The sequence below is a fragment of the Anabrus simplex genome, chromosome 2, assembly GCF_040414725.1.
Source record: "Anabrus simplex isolate iqAnaSimp1 chromosome 2, ASM4041472v1, whole genome shotgun sequence".
Lineage (NCBI taxonomy): Eukaryota > Metazoa > Arthropoda > Insecta > Orthoptera > Tettigoniidae > Anabrus > Anabrus simplex.
This window is the reverse complement of record NC_090266.1, coordinates 214,380,623-214,397,693: the sequence shown is the minus strand read 5'-3', so window position 1 is coordinate 214,397,693 and position 17,071 is coordinate 214,380,623. Positions and strand designations below refer to the sequence as shown.

The 17,071-nt window shown below is 36.2% G+C and overlaps 1 protein-coding gene across 2 annotated transcripts in view; it reads left to right on the top strand.

The window, feature by feature from the left end:
• The window catches only part of LOC136862754 (uncharacterized protein C16C10.8), a 121,240-nt gene extending 106,073 nt beyond the window's left edge, over positions 1–15,167 (top strand). For both annotated transcript variants that reach the window (XM_067138986.2, XM_067138985.2), the window contains one exon: positions 13,692–15,167. In XM_067138986.2, the coding sequence (XP_066995087.2) occupies positions 13,692–14,231 (540 nt within the window). In that variant the 3' untranslated portion in view covers positions 14,232–15,167. The remainder of the gene's footprint in view (positions 1–13,691) is intronic.
• Positions 15,168–17,071: the final 1,904 nt, after the last annotated feature.

The following is a 17,071-nucleotide window of genomic DNA, read 5'->3' as shown; positions in this document are numbered from 1 at the left end:
ACCGTGTTGGTCCAAAGACGGGACAGAAACCTCGCCTGATAATAGTTACACAAGTATGAAGGGTGAGTTTTCCACCTAATCAGTACTTTATTTTACCAAGTGTTTAGAATTACTTGCATTAAAGAACAGTACCGGTTTCGACCTGTAAATAAGTCATCAGCTGTTGATGAACCTGCTTAATAGCGACTGTACATAATAAAACATTACTAAAAATTAAACAAGAATGCCTTATTCTAATATAATACCAGTGCTAAGATATATACATATGGTACAATTGAAGGGCTTGACTTGCTGGAGTCCTATTCAAATATCTATGCTGTATGCCAACATTATGTCAAACAAGATATTTACTTATGGTACAATTAAATAGCTTTGACTTGCCGGAGTCCCATGAATGCCACATATTCCAAAAATTGTGTAGCTGAGAGATTAAAGATAGGGTGCAGTTCTTAGAGAACAAAGGGTCACTGAGGTTTTGGGATGAAGTTCAAATATCTATGCAGTATGCCAACATTATGTCCAACTGTTGTATAGATAGAATCAAGGTGCATTGTTGGGCCGCAATTTTGCGGGGAACATTGCGTTCAGTAGATTGAGGTTCTGTAACTTGTTTAACAGGTACTGTGTTCATCCTTAGTCTGTGTCGTTAGCGATACATGCTAGTTTTTCAGGATCCTTGTTGTTAATGAAAATAGGTTGATAGAGTTCCCTTCTTCATACTTGCATTTACGTTCAGGTAAATTCAAAAATCTGAGAAAGAAAAACGAAATAGGAATTAGAATTTCTGATAGAGAGTGCCTGCTGAATGGTTTGTGTGCTGTAGAGTGTGTGTGTTATTTACGTGTGGGCTGGATATGTCCTTGAGTATAGTCAGGAGCGTGCTGCACACTGTTATGTGTACGTCGTGTGGTTGTCAGTGTTCAGATTGAGAGGGGGTGGGGTGGAGTGGAGTATGTCTCTTGGGTTGTTTGTGGGTTTGTGTCTGCCAGTTCTTCTTAAATATGTGTCTTTTAAAATGGGAATGGCTGTGTTGAAGAGAATGTTTGTTTTATCTGTGATTTCATTTAAATTGAGATTGGGATTAGCGTACTGGTCCATACTGATGTAAAAATCTTCCATTATATTGAGCAATGGGCCTGTGGGGTTCATGTTTAAAATTTCCATGTCATTCTCGATATTAGTAAACTTATGCTTGTGTTCCTCGACATGTTGCCCTATGGACGAAAAGTTATTATATTTTGTGGCAGTGATATGTTCGTTGTAGCAAATAAAAAAACATCTGCCGGTGCGCCCGATGTAGCTGGCTTCACAATCGTTGCATTTTATGCAGTATACTCCTGACTGGCTGTATTTGTTGTTTTCATTGACAGATTTAGTGTTATGTAAAATGGAAGCATTATTACGTGTGGTTCTGTAAGCTCTACTTAGATTGTGTCTTTTGAAGATATTAGTTATGAGGTGGATATGGGTGTTGTTAAAGGTAAAGATTGCGCAGTCTTTCTTAGGTTTGTTGTTTCTACTTAATTTGGATTTGTTGATGTTTTACGGTTGATGTTTTATTTTGTGAATTATTTTGTTTATCATGTTTCTATTGTATCCGTTATGCCCTGCTACTTCATGAATTAGGTTTAGTTCTTTATTTAATTCTTCCTGGGATAGGGGTATGTTGAAAGCTCTGTAGATCATACTGTAGTATGCTGCCTTTTCTGAGTGTACTAAAATCAATGTTACTATGTAGTCAATTTCTATGAACAGTCTATAGCCTTAAATGAGAGTAGTAAGAACGTAAATGGGATAGCCTAAGAACTTAAATCTAGTACGTCATTTTTTGTTTCATTCACACGTCATTCACTCTTACATTCATTCGACTCAACTGTATGTACTCTGGAGGAATTTACGGTAGGCTATTTTAAATGTCCTAGACGAGCCAGACTTTTTAATATCATCCGGGATCGTATTCCATAACCTCGTAGCGGAGACCAGAAATGAATGGCTGTAGGTATTCGTTCGATGCGGTGCTATTTCAAGTAGTGATCCGGAACGAGTGTTAATTTCGTGGAACGAAGAAAGAAGCCTAAAATTGGACGATAGGTAGGTGGGGCTGTTTGAAGAAAGCAACTGATAGACGAGGGTCATTTGGTGCGTTTTTCTACCATCATTTAAACGTAGTCATCCCAACTTTTTGTAGTATGGTGTTATATGAACATCATGCCGGAGCTGGAAGGCATATCGAATGCAAGAGTTCTGTACATGTTGTAGCTTTGTCGCTTGTTCACAGGTTAGATCAGTCAGTAAACTGTCACAGTAGTCAAAGATTGGAAAAGGAAGTGTTTGTATGAGTTTTAATTTAGTTGCTAAAGACAATTTTGATACTATTGATTTAAAATTCTTAGTGTCTGGACATAGTTTCATGACATGTGACAGGGACTTCGGTCTCATTGAGAAAAGGAAACGAGTAATGAAAGCCATGATCCCAGATGAGCTAGAGGCCATTATTAAGACCAAAGAAACCATTTAAGATAGTTAAGATGGGTAAAGATGATTGGTTTGACTTTGGAGCTCTCACCGACGAGTACATCAATACTACCAAGCTGAAGCTCAGTAAAGCCTCACACGTAAGAGTAACCAACACACTGAAGCAGGCCTTTGCAACTCGAGCACTTAGTGCTGGGGCGCACCAGCGCTGCACTCAGCAGCACCGTTCCCCTCCTTCCCCACCTACTCCAAGCAGTACATTGTATTTTTCATCAAGAACAATTATGTGCAAAAAAACTTTTGCAACTTTAAATCTGTTATGGATACTGTGTCAAAATGTGTAAATTGCTCCAGAAAGCAAGGTTTGAACCATCGGCAGTTCAAAGAATTTTTAAAAGATCTCGAGGCAGAATGTAGCAACGTTACCTTTTATTGTATTGTGTGCTGGTTAAGTTGCACGAAAGTGCTAGCACCCGTCTTTGCAATAATTGAAGAAATTCCTCTGTTCATGGAGATGAAAGGTTCTCCACAACCAACTTTGCAAAATAAACAATGGGTAGCTGACCTCTCTTTCTTGGCGGACATAACGTCTTATTTGAATGCTTTAAATATTGCATTGCAACAGAGAAACACATTGATTAGCACCATGTGTGACAGAATTAAGGCTTACAAAATGCAGAGTTTGTTATTGAAAAGTCAACTTGAAGTTGGAAATTTTGACAATTTTAATTCATTAAAATCATTACATTTGTCTACTTACAAAAACCTTAGAGACTATCGGACGTCGTTACAGACTTTGCACCATGAATTCAATGCCCAATTCAAAGAAATGAAATGATATGGCACCTCAACTTGAAATATTCATTACCCCATTTTCAGTGCGTGCTGAAAAATCACCATCACATTTCCAAACAGAGATGATAAATCTACAGTTTCCTTTTACAAAGGTGTTCATCCACAAGAATTTCCCAGACTTCATGCATTTGGCTTAAAATTTACATCAATGTTCGGTACAACTTATGCATGCGAACAGATGTTTTCAGTTCCTAATTTAAATAAATGTAGAACTAGGACTTCTCTGTCTGATGTTGTCTTGGAGGTTGTGCTTAGAATTTCTACTGCCAAATCGACTGTACCCAATATTGGTAAATTAGTTGCCGCAAAATGATGTCAACAATCGACTTAAACGCTAAAAGTACATTAAAGCAAACGCAGTGTACTCTATGTACAGAATAAATTGTTTGTTTATGTGTTCACAGAATTGTCATAAATAATATTGTTTTCTTAAGCTGCACGCTGACTTGACGACCTGTGGTTCTGCCTCTGACACTTCCCCTCCTTTCCGCACCGCCTCGCTGGGGCTGCTGCCCGGGCCATGGGAGCACCTCAGTTGGAATCGTTTGCCCTAAAGTAATACATGTCAGAACGTCATTCGATAGTGATTGGGTGTCCTACAAGATATTTAAGACAATTAAGGAAATGTGGGGGGCTTCCTCCTCCATCACAGCTTCCCCGTGTGCCGAAGCATCATTATATCAGTATAGAAAAGAAGAAGGATCTGCTGGCGCTCTGTGACTACTTAGATGTAAAGTATAGATTACTATAGTCAGCTGTGTCGAGAAGAAACCGTGTGTTCATAACCATGTACAGTGTAACATTCATATGCGGATATCATCTGTTTCATACACGTCTTGCACGTATTGTATGTTTCGTTTCATAATGATGATTACAGTTTTCTTTAACATGTTCTCTGCTGTATAGGAAGGATACTTGGTGTGTCATTCAGTTCCGAAACGTGCACAATCGTAAAACTTAACTAGAAATGTGTCATTTGTTTACCTGTTTCACATTAGATAGTATATAGGCTTACATCGCAGTGTATGAGAGATAAAATGTGATTAATACATACATATACCACTCAATAAAATGTTCCTAAATGCACTGAGTACGTTCCAAAACAGAATGATAGGTCATTCATTATTGTGTTACGCAACAACCTGGAAAACTTCACATGTGCCAGCAGAGGGAAATGGAGAACAACATAAGTGCCATATTCTTGACAGGAATCGTTTTGTCCATATTTCTCCGTTAGGTACCTTCTGGCACTTAGGTTGTTTTCCATTTCCACTCCTCAGTTTATGACCGGCCTCATGGGTACTTCGTCTTTGTGGATTTTAGGGTAGACTTTTGTGGACTGCAGTTTTGGATTCATTATAGTCAGCTTTGTGGTTTCTTGTTCGTTAAGGAGAAAATGGGGTGTTTTTCAGTAACGTTTTGAGATTTGTTTGTATACTAGCAGTTGGATCGTTTCGTTTAATTTGGAAGGTGTCGTCCAAGAAACGCAGCGATCCCAGCAAAATTGCGGCCCAACAATGCACCTTGATTCTGTCTATGCAACAATTGGACATAATGTTGGCATACTGCATAGATATTTGAACTGCATCCTATTTTTAACCTCTCAACTACACAATTTTTGGAATATGTGGCATTCATGGGACTCCAGCAAGTCAAAGCTATTTAATTGTACCATATGTAAATATCTTGTTTGACATAATGTTGGCATACAGCATAGGTATTTGAATGGGACTCCAGCAAGTCAAGCCCTTTAATTGTACCATATGTATATATCTTAACATTGGTATTGTATTAGAATAAGGCATTCTTGTTTAATTTTTAGTAATGTTTTATTATGTTCAGTCGCTATTAAGGAGGTTCATCAACAGCTGATCATGACCTATTTATAGGTCGAAATTGGTACTATTTTTGAATATAAATAATTCTAAACACTTGGTAAAATAAAGTATTGATTAGGTGGAAAACTCATTCTTCATACTTGTGTGCTCAAATTATCAATACGTACCATGAAGCTGATAGATTATAGTAATAATAATTAGATTTGTTTCATACAGAGACCACAGCAGACTGTTTCATAACAAGAGGAAACTTTCACTTTCACACACACTATTAGATCTGATAGATATCAGCAACTCAAAGTTCTCAATGTTGGTCAAACCTCTGTATGAGTTTTCTGCACATGACGTAATATACATCTTCTATAACCTACAGCCACCGAAACCCTCCCAGAAATTTATTACCTATTGACCATTGAAAAATATAAAGATAGACTCTTCGAGGACACAGGCAAAATATCCTGGCATGACATAACGACCTATAACAAAGTAGACAACAAAGTCGCCGTCTTTAACAGCAAAGTAACGGAACTATTTCACAAGCATGCCCCGAAGCAGTGAGCAAGAATATCCTAAAGACCCTCCCCATGGTTAAATGACAAAATTAAACAACTAATGAATTAGAGAGGCTGGGCCCACAGACAGTACAAAAATTGCCCTACTGTGCAAAATTTGACGAATTTAGGAAGTTACAAAACAGGACAGCACAACAAACACAAAATGCTAAACTGCGAAACACTTACAGTTTATTTACACCTAACGGTACAACAGCATTGACATTGTGAAAACCTATTAATAACCTTGGACCTACAAAGAGCAGAAACAAAGACTGAATTACAGTACCCTACGAGACTCTTAAAGAGTACTTTATTTCTAGTTCCTTCGCAGTACAGCCTGACGACAAGCAGAAACTTATGAACCATTACGATACACACCCCACTGCTGAGATAGATTCTATTACAGTCGCGTGACACCCCTCCAAGTCAGAAAAGCAATTCCCTTAGGATAAGCACAAAAGCAAGAGGAAGTAATGATATTGAGAATAATGTGGCCAAACTAATTCTTGATTTTATATTGCCAACCTTAAATCATATAATCTATTTCTCCCTTTTATACTCCACATATCCATCTCTCAAGAAGAAGACTATTGTGCTACCTCTTCCGAAAAGTCAAACGCCTTCGGACAAGGGAGACTATCACTGTATTTTATCAGCTTTATCGAAAATCTTAGAATATATAGTCCATCCATAAAAATGTCCTGAGTACCTTCAAACGCACAGTCTCCTTAATCCGTTCCAGTCCAGTTTCTGGCAAGGATATTGTACAATTACAGTCTTACTCAAAGTGATAGAGGACAAGTCACAGTTCTGGTACTACTAGATTACAGTAAAGCTTTCAACAGAGTTTCAACATATTACTTGTAAAACTGAAGGCTCTACATTTTTCTCAGAGTACGATTGTTTGGATGCATTCCTATCTTCATGGACGTCAACAATGTGAACGGTAATAATGGAATCGTTTCCTCATAGCGCCACATGAAGAGAGGAGTCTATCAAGCCTCTTTACTTAGACCTCTTCTTTTCACACTCTTTGTGAATGACATATCATCGAATTTAAAACATTGCAAATACCATATGTATGCTGGCAACCTTCACCTCTATACATACTCTATAGCACAAGACCTTCAGGAAAATATAGATTTCCTAAACATTGACTTAGACTGTTAGTGACGGGTCTGCTGTGCACGGCCTGAATTGTACCCTACAAAGTCACGAATATAGGAAGTTACAAAACAGGACAGCACAACAAACACAAAATGCTAAACTGCGAAACGCTTACAGTTTATTTACACCTAATGGTACAACAGCATTGACATTGTGAAAAACTTCTTAGCCATCAAAATCAAATGGCAAGTATAAGTAAACATCCGTTGCCCTGAGTAATCCTTCAGAATGTTCCAATTCCCTTCGTATCACAAGTGAAGAATCTCGGTGTTACAATGGATGAACGTATGACTTGGTCTGGACATATCTTACACATCTGCCAAAACGTTTTCTCAGTTCTACATTCTTTATATAAATATAAACATATATATCCTTTAAAACTTAAACAGGAATTAATCAAAGCTCTTGTAATGCCACAATTTTACTATTGTGATGTTTTCGGTGATGTGAGGCCACAATTGTCCCTAAGGCTACAATGCGCTCAAAATGCATGTGTGAGATATATATGCAATTTAAAAAATATGACCATGTGTCATCATCTTTCCTAGAACTAGAGAACTAGACTCCATGTTCATCGTAACCATCATACTTTGTCTCTCCTCCACTGAGTTCTTACTACATCTTACCTTTCTTTGTGATTCCATTACTTCTCAAATGTTCATAACAGAGATACAAGGGCTCAAACATCATACCTACTCGTCATTTCCTCACCATTGAACTGCCACATATAAAAACTAGTTTTCTTTGTTTGCTGCACGAGAATGGAACCGTTTACTGGATGATGTCAGAGGAATACCAACCACAGGTTCATTTAGTAGTGCGTTAAGAGGTACAACAGGATACAAGTGAACTGTGCATTTCTGGTCTTTCATTGATTGTGCTATTATTAGAAGCACCTGTTTGTGTTGAAAATTTTTGCTTAATGTCATTTTTTAACAGTTATTTCAGTATAGTTTTAGCTATTTTTATTTTATTTTGTCAATAATTTCGCTAAATTTTATTTCCACTTTTCAGCAATAACAGGTAAACCAAGAACTTAGTTGATAACAAGAACTTAGTTGATAACACATTTGCAGTATAACATCGTTGTATTTTTACATAAGTATATATACATGAGTTATGCTTCTGCTTAGAACACATACAGTATTACACATTATATCAAAGCATGGAAATTTGAAAAAATTGTATCAGCTGTCACTTTACCAAGTAGGGCCTAGCCTAAGTATATAATTTACACATCAGTCTGAAAAATAGAGAGATACCATGAGTTCCATATTACTGGGAGTCAGAGCTGTTCTCCTGTCAGACATTACATTACAATACGTTGAGAATGTCCTCTCTCTACCAACATTACCCACTGATGATGAAGTTACTCCCCAAGGTACTCAACACTTCTAAATCATGAGTCTTCTTATTTCTGTTTCAAGAATTGAATCTATACATGCTTTCTCTTCTGTGTATTAAGGAAGATGCGTTTTGCCTGTACAACACATTGGTTCAAAGTACTAAGTTCCACTGCCCGTACACTGCTCTCCAAATTCAGTTTATAAGCCCAGCACTGCATGTGTGTACTAACCCTTCTGAAACTAAAATCGTAACTGCGTTTATGCACTTGCCTATGTAACGTGCTGAATCTGAAGTTATAGAAACTACATTCTGGTACTGAATTTCAAGTTTTTGAATTACATTCATAATTGCCTGTGAACATGCTGTAGCATTAGCATTTGCAATAACTTTCACTCCCCCTACAAATAACTTCTGAACTGTTCTATCTCCACAACTAAGCACTTTTACCAGAACCATAAACATACATTGCCCTTTTTGTTATCAGTTGTTTCATCACACAGAATTGAAACTCTGTCATCATTTACAGCTTCTTTTAAATTTTCCTCCTCCTCTTTGATGATTCGAGGTACAGAACCTTGCAAGTGACTAATCTCGTGTTTTAATCCGTATTGAAATCTGTTATTTGCAGTAACGAAGTTTTTATTGTAATCCACCTGTTCGATACATTTTAATGTTGTCACATTTAAAATATCTTCATTAATATACTAGTTATTTGTGGGACATGTTTCGCTCTCTTACAGAGCATCATCAGCCAAATCTGAATCTCGAAGAATGGTTATGTTCGTAAACAATGAATCAAGAACTATTGAAAACATTTTTTCACACACTTAAACTTACTCCATTAGAATATCATAAAGTACATAATCTTTGGTGACATGCCTTAATAACATGGGCTTAGTAGGAGATATACATTAAAATTGTGGTAGAATGAGTTATTCTAAAATAGTTAAAACAAGTAGCATGTTTAACATCTTTGAAAGAGGTGAAATTCAGTCTTAAGAACTAAATTTGAAAATTGCTTTTTAATGAGATCTGGTAAAAAAGTTTTATATCCTTTAAGGATAAGAGTCTATAAAGATTCAAAGATCTCTTCGATTTGATCATTCGACTTATGACAGGATCGACCAAATCTGAATCTCGAAAAATGGTTACGTTTGTAAACATTGACTCAAGAACCGTTAAATCACTCTTTCACAAACTCAGATTTACTCTACTAGAGTATCATAAAATACAGAATTTTTGGTGACATGCCTTAATAACTTGGGTTTAGCAGGAGAGATACCTTAAAATTGTGGTAGAATGAGTTGTTCTAAAATACTTGAAACAAGTAGCATGTTTAACATCTTTGAAAGAGGTGAAATTCAATCTTAAGAACTAAATTTGAAAATTTCTTTGTAATGAGATCTGGTAAAAAAGTTTTATATCTTTTAAGGATAAGAGTCTACAAAGATTCAAAAAACTCGTCGATTTGATAATTGAACTTGTACCAGGATAATATTGGTCTTCATGATATTTAAATGCTTCTTGTCATTTGACCTCGGTGAGTGCTGTTGAATAAATAGCTTTTGTTGGCGTCGGTGACCATACGTTGAAATTACAGATTTAAAAAGGTATGATTGAAAGGGACATAAATTGATGATATTGGTTAAAAGTTGTTATGGAGTTTATCTTGTTGTATTTCTTTCCAACCCCTGTTTGTCTGTTTGGTGTTAACTAAGATTGTATGGCGACTGCTTGCTGTTCCATGTCTACTCCTTGTGTTGTATGAGTGAGGTGGTAGGAGTTGAGGGGAGGGAGTAGGTGTAGGAGATCTGTTAGTAGGTGTGGTTTTGGAAGGGGAATGTCTAGTAGGGGCGCAGGGAGGTGTTGGGCTCTTTAATGCTCCATGATTATTATTTGTTTTGGGGATGAAGACTTTGGCAAAACTGCTTTTTTCTAAATTAAGCATTTGTTAAAGTTTAGGTAATTGTTCGTGTAAAGGATTTCTTATTTCAACTTCATCATTAAAGTTTTTTCTTTATTGAAATGCTGGTCTAAATGGATATAGATATTTTCTAATTCTGTAATTAATTTTCCTTTTTCTATCTTTTTGATAATTTTTAGGTCTTTTTCTATAGTTGTAAAATGGTGGCCCGATTCTCTCATGTGAGCACTCATCACAGAATGTTTATTGTGTTTTGCAGCGTTAACATGTTCTGAGTATGTTGTGAGAAAGCTACGACCAGTTTAGCCAACATTGCAAAGAAATTTGCAATTTAGTTCTTAAGATTGAATTTCACCTATTTCAAAGATGTTAAACATGCTACTTGTTTTAAGTATTTTAGAATAACTCATTCTACCACAATTTTAATGTATATCTCCTACTAAGCCCATGTTATTAAGGCATGTCACCAAAGATTATGTATTTTATGATATTCTAATGGACTAAGTTTAAGTTTGTGAAAAAATGTTTTCAATGGTTCTTGATTCATTGTTTACGAACATAACCTTTCTTCGAAATTCAGATTTGGCTGATGATGCTCTGTAAGAGAGCAAAACATGTCCCACAAATAATTTGTCTATTAATGATGATATTTTAGATGTGACAACATTATAATGTATTGAACAGATGGATTACAATAAAAACTTTGTTATTGCAGAGTACAGAAACTTCCCGCAGCCTTCCAGCTGTGGCCAAGTCTCCAGCACCTTAAAAAATCAATAGGCCTAATATTAGAGGACTCTTTAACATCAATTGAATGAATTAAGTGATTTATAATTTTAAGTAAATGAGGGATCCTGCATGCATTATGTAAGCCTAAATGTCGTTAAACGAGAAAACTAGCATAAACAGATCAGATGTAAGGCTTTTCAGGCATTTGCTCTATTAACCAGCGTTTCGTTTTAGGTCTGACACTAGACTCATCAGAGTGGGAATGCAGTTATCAGACTGTGCCTCTTATAATGGGCTTCTGATAAGTTCACCTGCATACACCCCAGCGTCAGTGGGTAGGGTCTGACACATCCCACTCTGATGAGTCTAGTGTCAGACCTAAGATGAAACGCTGGTTAATAGAGCAAACGCCTGAAAAGCCTTACATCTGATCTGTTTTTGACATGCTCTATTGGTGAAAAAAATCTAATTCCCTCCATGGGAACTTAGAAATTTTCCATTCAAAACTAGCATAACTGCACAAAGTTATTAGAAAAATATAACCTCATATTTCTTCCTCAAAAAATCTGTATAGTATTGCACAAACCTGGTATATATATCTCCATCCACTCTCTCATCTTCTGATGATCAACTTTTTCCAGTGGAATATTTGCCTCCATGAAAACTTGAGTTGTAGATAAAATGAATTCGTCTTTATCGTATTTCGCTCGTTTTGCCGCTGAACTGGTGTCTGTCAGACTAGCTTGTCTTCTGATGCCTGTCTTCGTTAGCGCCTTTTCTGTGTTCTTATGTGAAACTCTGTTATTAATGCGTTTCAGGCACAACTCCTTTCTCTGCCACTCTATTCGCACATTACAGTATTTGCATATCAGTATCTTTCTAGTTTTGCCAAACCCGTAAAATCCTTCTGATGCAAATTCCTGTTCTCGATCGAAAACTGTCACAACCATTTTAATAAACTGAGCAAAAAATAGGAAATTAAATGCACCGATCAGCAGCTTTTTTCAACAGGCAAGAGGACCCCATCACTCCATCAAGTAATTATGAATACAATAAATTTCTCGCTCCCCAGGAAGCTAATTTAGCTATAATCGATATACTATATCTTAGCTTTCGATATATATCAAACAGGTATAAAGTCGATTGTGGCATCGATTATCAGATTTTGCCACAACTCGCCTCGGATCTCTGTCGTTGACTTCAAATGATGCAGTTCCGTAAATTATTTTGCGATTTTGCTTAAACGTATATAGTTTTGCATTTTTGAGCCAAATTCATTAAATTTGGCAAAAATTTTGGGTTTTGCAGAAAACAGGTGCCTCTAGCTATTATGTTATTATCAGTAGGTATTATTATTATTGTATGTATGTCTCACTAGGGTGGAATGTTATTTCTGTTGTAAAATAGATTGTGTTTAATTGTGCTTTATTTGCTATTTATTACGGCAGTGTTAATTTGGAATCTAATGTATAATAATTGGTTTAGTGTAAGAGAAGGCCTAACTACGCCAATAAAGGCGTGTATCTATTTATGCCCCCGTTCGGTTTTCATGTAAAATTGGAGCCCCATGGCTATGATCACATCGACAGTCTCCTAAAACTTGAAGCAAGCTCGCCTTTTTCATAGAAGAAGTAATTATTTTGTATATATTTGTTTATATGCTAATTTTAGTGTTCATCTTTAACTTTCAGAAAATGGGAGATGTTTTACTTGAATCTGCCAGATGGAACCTTGATTCCTTGTAGGCTATGGAAAAATGCATTTTTTGCGTTGTTTGAGCTGCAGTTCTTTTATATACAGCTTTTTCATTTCCCATTTCCAGTTCTTGCCTGTGTTGTGTTCTGAATCAAGGACCTCCATAATTGCCAATATTTCTAACACTCTTTTTCTGCTCCCAGTATTTCTTCTATCTTTCCCCTCTCGTCTTTTCTACTCTCTGTCCACCTCTTTCGAGGCATTCTTTGTGGTCTCTATCCTGTTGGTTTCTCTGTAAATACTTTCTTTGGAACTCAAGTCTTCTCCCATTCACACCATGTGTCCATACCATTTCAGCTTGCTTTATTTCTATCTTTTCCTGTCTTCCCTATGATATCTCCAGGGTTTTTAATCTCGGCTGCCTGAACTTTACACTCGTCTCATTTTATTATTGTCCATGTACCTGCTGCATATGTCAGTATCAGTACAATTAGGCAAATACAAAACATCTTTGCATTTATTGGAAACTTCTTGGTTTCACAATATATTCCTCACATTCTGGTAAAAGCTATTTGCTTGCTGTATTCTTTTTCATGTCTCCTCAGTTATCTTCCCATCATCTGTGATTACTGATTACACTTCCCAACTTCTATTGGTATTCCATTTACTTCTACCTTCTCCCTTCCTTCTTTCCTACCTCTTGGCATTACCACTGATTTACTCTTCTGTACACTTAGTCATTCCAAACTCTGCTATCACTTGATTCCGTACATTAATTTGTACTTCTATTCCTCTTTTTTTTTTCATTATCGCTATGTCCTCTGCAAACAGTAGGGCCTTTGCTCTTTGCTGTGTTTCTTCCCATCTTCTGTTTTACACACTAGTGCATTTCATCCATGACTGATGAAGAGTATGCCAAAGCCCTCTTACCACCTCAAACAATTTTGTTCCTCTTACCTTGTTCCTTACATTACTAAGTAACTCATTTTTTGTATGAAACTTTTATGATTTGCACTTCTAATCTATGTACTTCTTTTCTTCAGTGCATCCCAAACCGTTATGATTTTGAATAACATAATTCTCTTGAGTTTTTTTTCCTTTTTTCAGAATTTCATCCATAATATCTTTCATCATAAAATGCCCATTGCAGCAATTGATCGAGTCTGGGATTTACTAATGCAGAAGAAGAGCGCAAGTGGGAAAGAAACTGCCTCGAAGACTGAAATGGAAAAACCACTCCCACAGTCGAACAGAAATCAAAATGAAGTAGGCAGAAGTGAAAGCAAGCTGATGGAAGAAGATAGTAATAGTACATTCAAGAGGGTAAGTGGAATAACGCCTCAAGAGGATGATAATATTCTTCAAGATGATGTTCCAGTTGTACCAAGAAAAAAGAAACGTAAGAAACGATCAGATAGTAATGAACCAGTAAAACATGTTGAGGAGGTTAGTGACTCTAAAGATGTTCAAAAACAGAAGGTTATAAAAAAGCTCCCCAGTGACAGTGATCCTATGTCAAATACTGCAACCTTTGAATCTTCCAGTGTTGAAGGAAAGGATATTGGGAAGAACCGTGAGCTTAGAGTGTGTATAAAGTGTGGGATTAGTGAAGTAGTTAAGCAAGGACACAAACGCAAGAAGCATTAGCACTGACAAATGTATTTAATGCTCAGAGGAGGATGGACTTCATATTTTGAAATTTATGAAAAAAAATTCTCTTAAAACATCTTCATTTTTATTGTTTAATTGTTTTATGATTCCACTCAAAATATATTGTCATTTTGTAAAATAAGAGTCGTATGCGCGAACAAAAGTCTATATTACATTTTTGTGGTATTTGCGATATTCACGGAACAAACATCTACGATGTGTCCTGGATCTGTATTTGCAGGTAGTTCGAGCATATCTCAACAGATAGCTATAGTATTCCAGAAATTGTGAAAAGAAATGCACTTGAAAAATAATGGAACAAAAGTATACGTTACATTGTTTCCCACGTGAGCGCTCAACAATGTTACGAACTGAATGCAATGTAATGAACACATTCTAGTCCGGATATTGTTCTGGTATGTTCAGTCTTATATTGACGAGTTTATTTAGTTTCTCATCGACACCATAGTCATGCAATCAGACGATAATAGTGATCATAATGTACTGTATGCATCTATTATGTGTGAACGAGTGTGCGCGTGCACTTCTAACCTGCTGGTTTACGGAACAAAAGTCTGTGTTACATTCTCTCGCTTAGCCATGTCCCGTGGTCAACAATCATCTTTATTGGCATTTTTCTAAATATATAAGGAATGTAACATAGACGTTTGTTTGCGCATACGACTCATATATCAAATTATGTGACCTTTGAATCTTCCAGTGTAGAAAGAAAGGACATTGGGAAGAACCATGAGCTTGGAGTGTGTATAAATTGTGGGATTAGTGAAGTAGTTAAGCAAGGAAACAAGATTGTTGCTAAAAATAATTAGCTAAAGCTCAGAGGAGGAATGATTTCATATTTTGAAATTTATGAAAATAATTTTATCTTTAATTGTTTCATGATTCCACTCAAAATATTGTCATTTTGTTAAATATACAGAGTTTTATTTTTATGTTCCCGTAAGTCCATCGTTGATCCACGACTGGAAGGATGTCGTTTTATTTGTTCTGATTGAACTGTGGATTATGTAGCATGTGTATCTGTGAAGCCTTAGGTCATATTCATAGTGTCCACATTCTGGAAAGTAAGGGGGGAAAATTTTGGTCAGGAAAATCGACAAAATATCTGGAAAGTCAGGGAAATGGCCCCCAGTGACTGGTTTGAGGAGATATCTTTATGCTCTAGTCTGCTGTAACCCAGGCTATTGTAGCATTTCTTTTTCTGGTTTTTTACAAGAAGTGCATAACAGTTCTGCAATTTTTGTTGTGACATGTCATTTCTTTCAACCATTTTTGTTATTCTTTTTTATTTCAGTTTTAAGATGCCTGCTTGAAACTTATGACAATGGCTAACAAGCAGTGTTGGCTAGACAGTAAAGTGTTCTCTGAACTGAGAGGTTGGATGGACATATTGGTAAATGATGAAACTTCAGCATAGTAAATAGTAAATCGTTCAAGCTTAGTAATATGGGTAAACAAGCAGTCACTTCTCATGCTATAAAGGACTTACTCATATAAAATTCATGAAAGCCAAGTCTTACCAACTGACAGTTTCTTTCTTTGCAAAGAAAGATACCTCTACTCCATCTCTACTTGAAGACATGCAGCCAAGAGTTAGCACTACATCCACAGCTAGAAAGGAATCAGCAGTACCACGAACAAGTCAAATGAGTTTAAAGACTTGCACTTGTGAATGAAGATGATGTTACATTGGCTGATGCCGTATGGGGTCTCCAGATTGTCACTGGAAAGATATCTCTCAGCTCTTATGATAAAACCTCTGCAACATTGAAAACAATTTTCTCAGACAGTAAAATTGCTCAAAATTTTAGTATGGGCAAGACTAAGGCTTCCTATGTTATAAATCATGGATTAGCCCAATATTTTAAAGAAAGTTTGCAAAATGACTTACAACAGTGCTCTGACTGTGGTTTGTTTTTATGAATTGTTAAATTTGTCCAAAGAGGACAAGTGGACTTGTGTGTGAGGTTTTGGAATGTAAATCATAAAAATGTTGCAACAAGGTATCACTTATAAGATGGATTTATACATGGACTCTCCTTACCTTTAGGAAATATTTTACAAGTCTAAATGGATGGGCTGAATGTTAGCCACAGTTTTATTGAAAAACTTGAAAATCATTTGCAAGTGCTAAACCCTGAGGGCAAATCTCTTGTTATAGACATACGCAGTTTGCATACAATGAAAGGAGCCAAGAAAACTGTGACCTCCAAAATTGATTGGAACCTTTTTAATTTTTTCAGATCTCTGCACAATCTTTTTAAAGATAGCCCTGTTCGACGTGCTAAATATAGTCATAACAACAAGCACCACATTTCCTTATAAGTTCACTGCAATAAGATGGTTAGAAAATGGATGCTGTGTTGATCAAGCTCTTAAAATATATGATCATATTGACAAATTTGTGAAAGTGTACACCGAAAAAAAAAAATCCTTCAATACCATAGAGACGCTGTGAAGAATCCACTACTTAAGGATAAATTAAGTGCTTTTAGAAGTGTTTTGTCAGATGTTGAGCCTTTCGTCAGAAGATTTCAAAGTCAGAAACCTATGGTGCCTTACCGTTTTACAATGCTTGAAGAACTTATGAAAAACATAATGATGAGATTTGTTTAGCCTGAAAAGATAATTGAAGCAAGTATTTCCCAATTAGACTTGCTAGATAGTGCCAATCTGCTTTTAGAAAAAGTGGATATTGGTTATGCTGCCAAGAGCGTACTAAAACAAGTTAAATGTTCTGAAAAGGAAAAAAATTACTTTTAAGAATGAGTTCAAAAATCTCTTGCTCACCATGTTGGAAAAACTTGAGAGAAAAG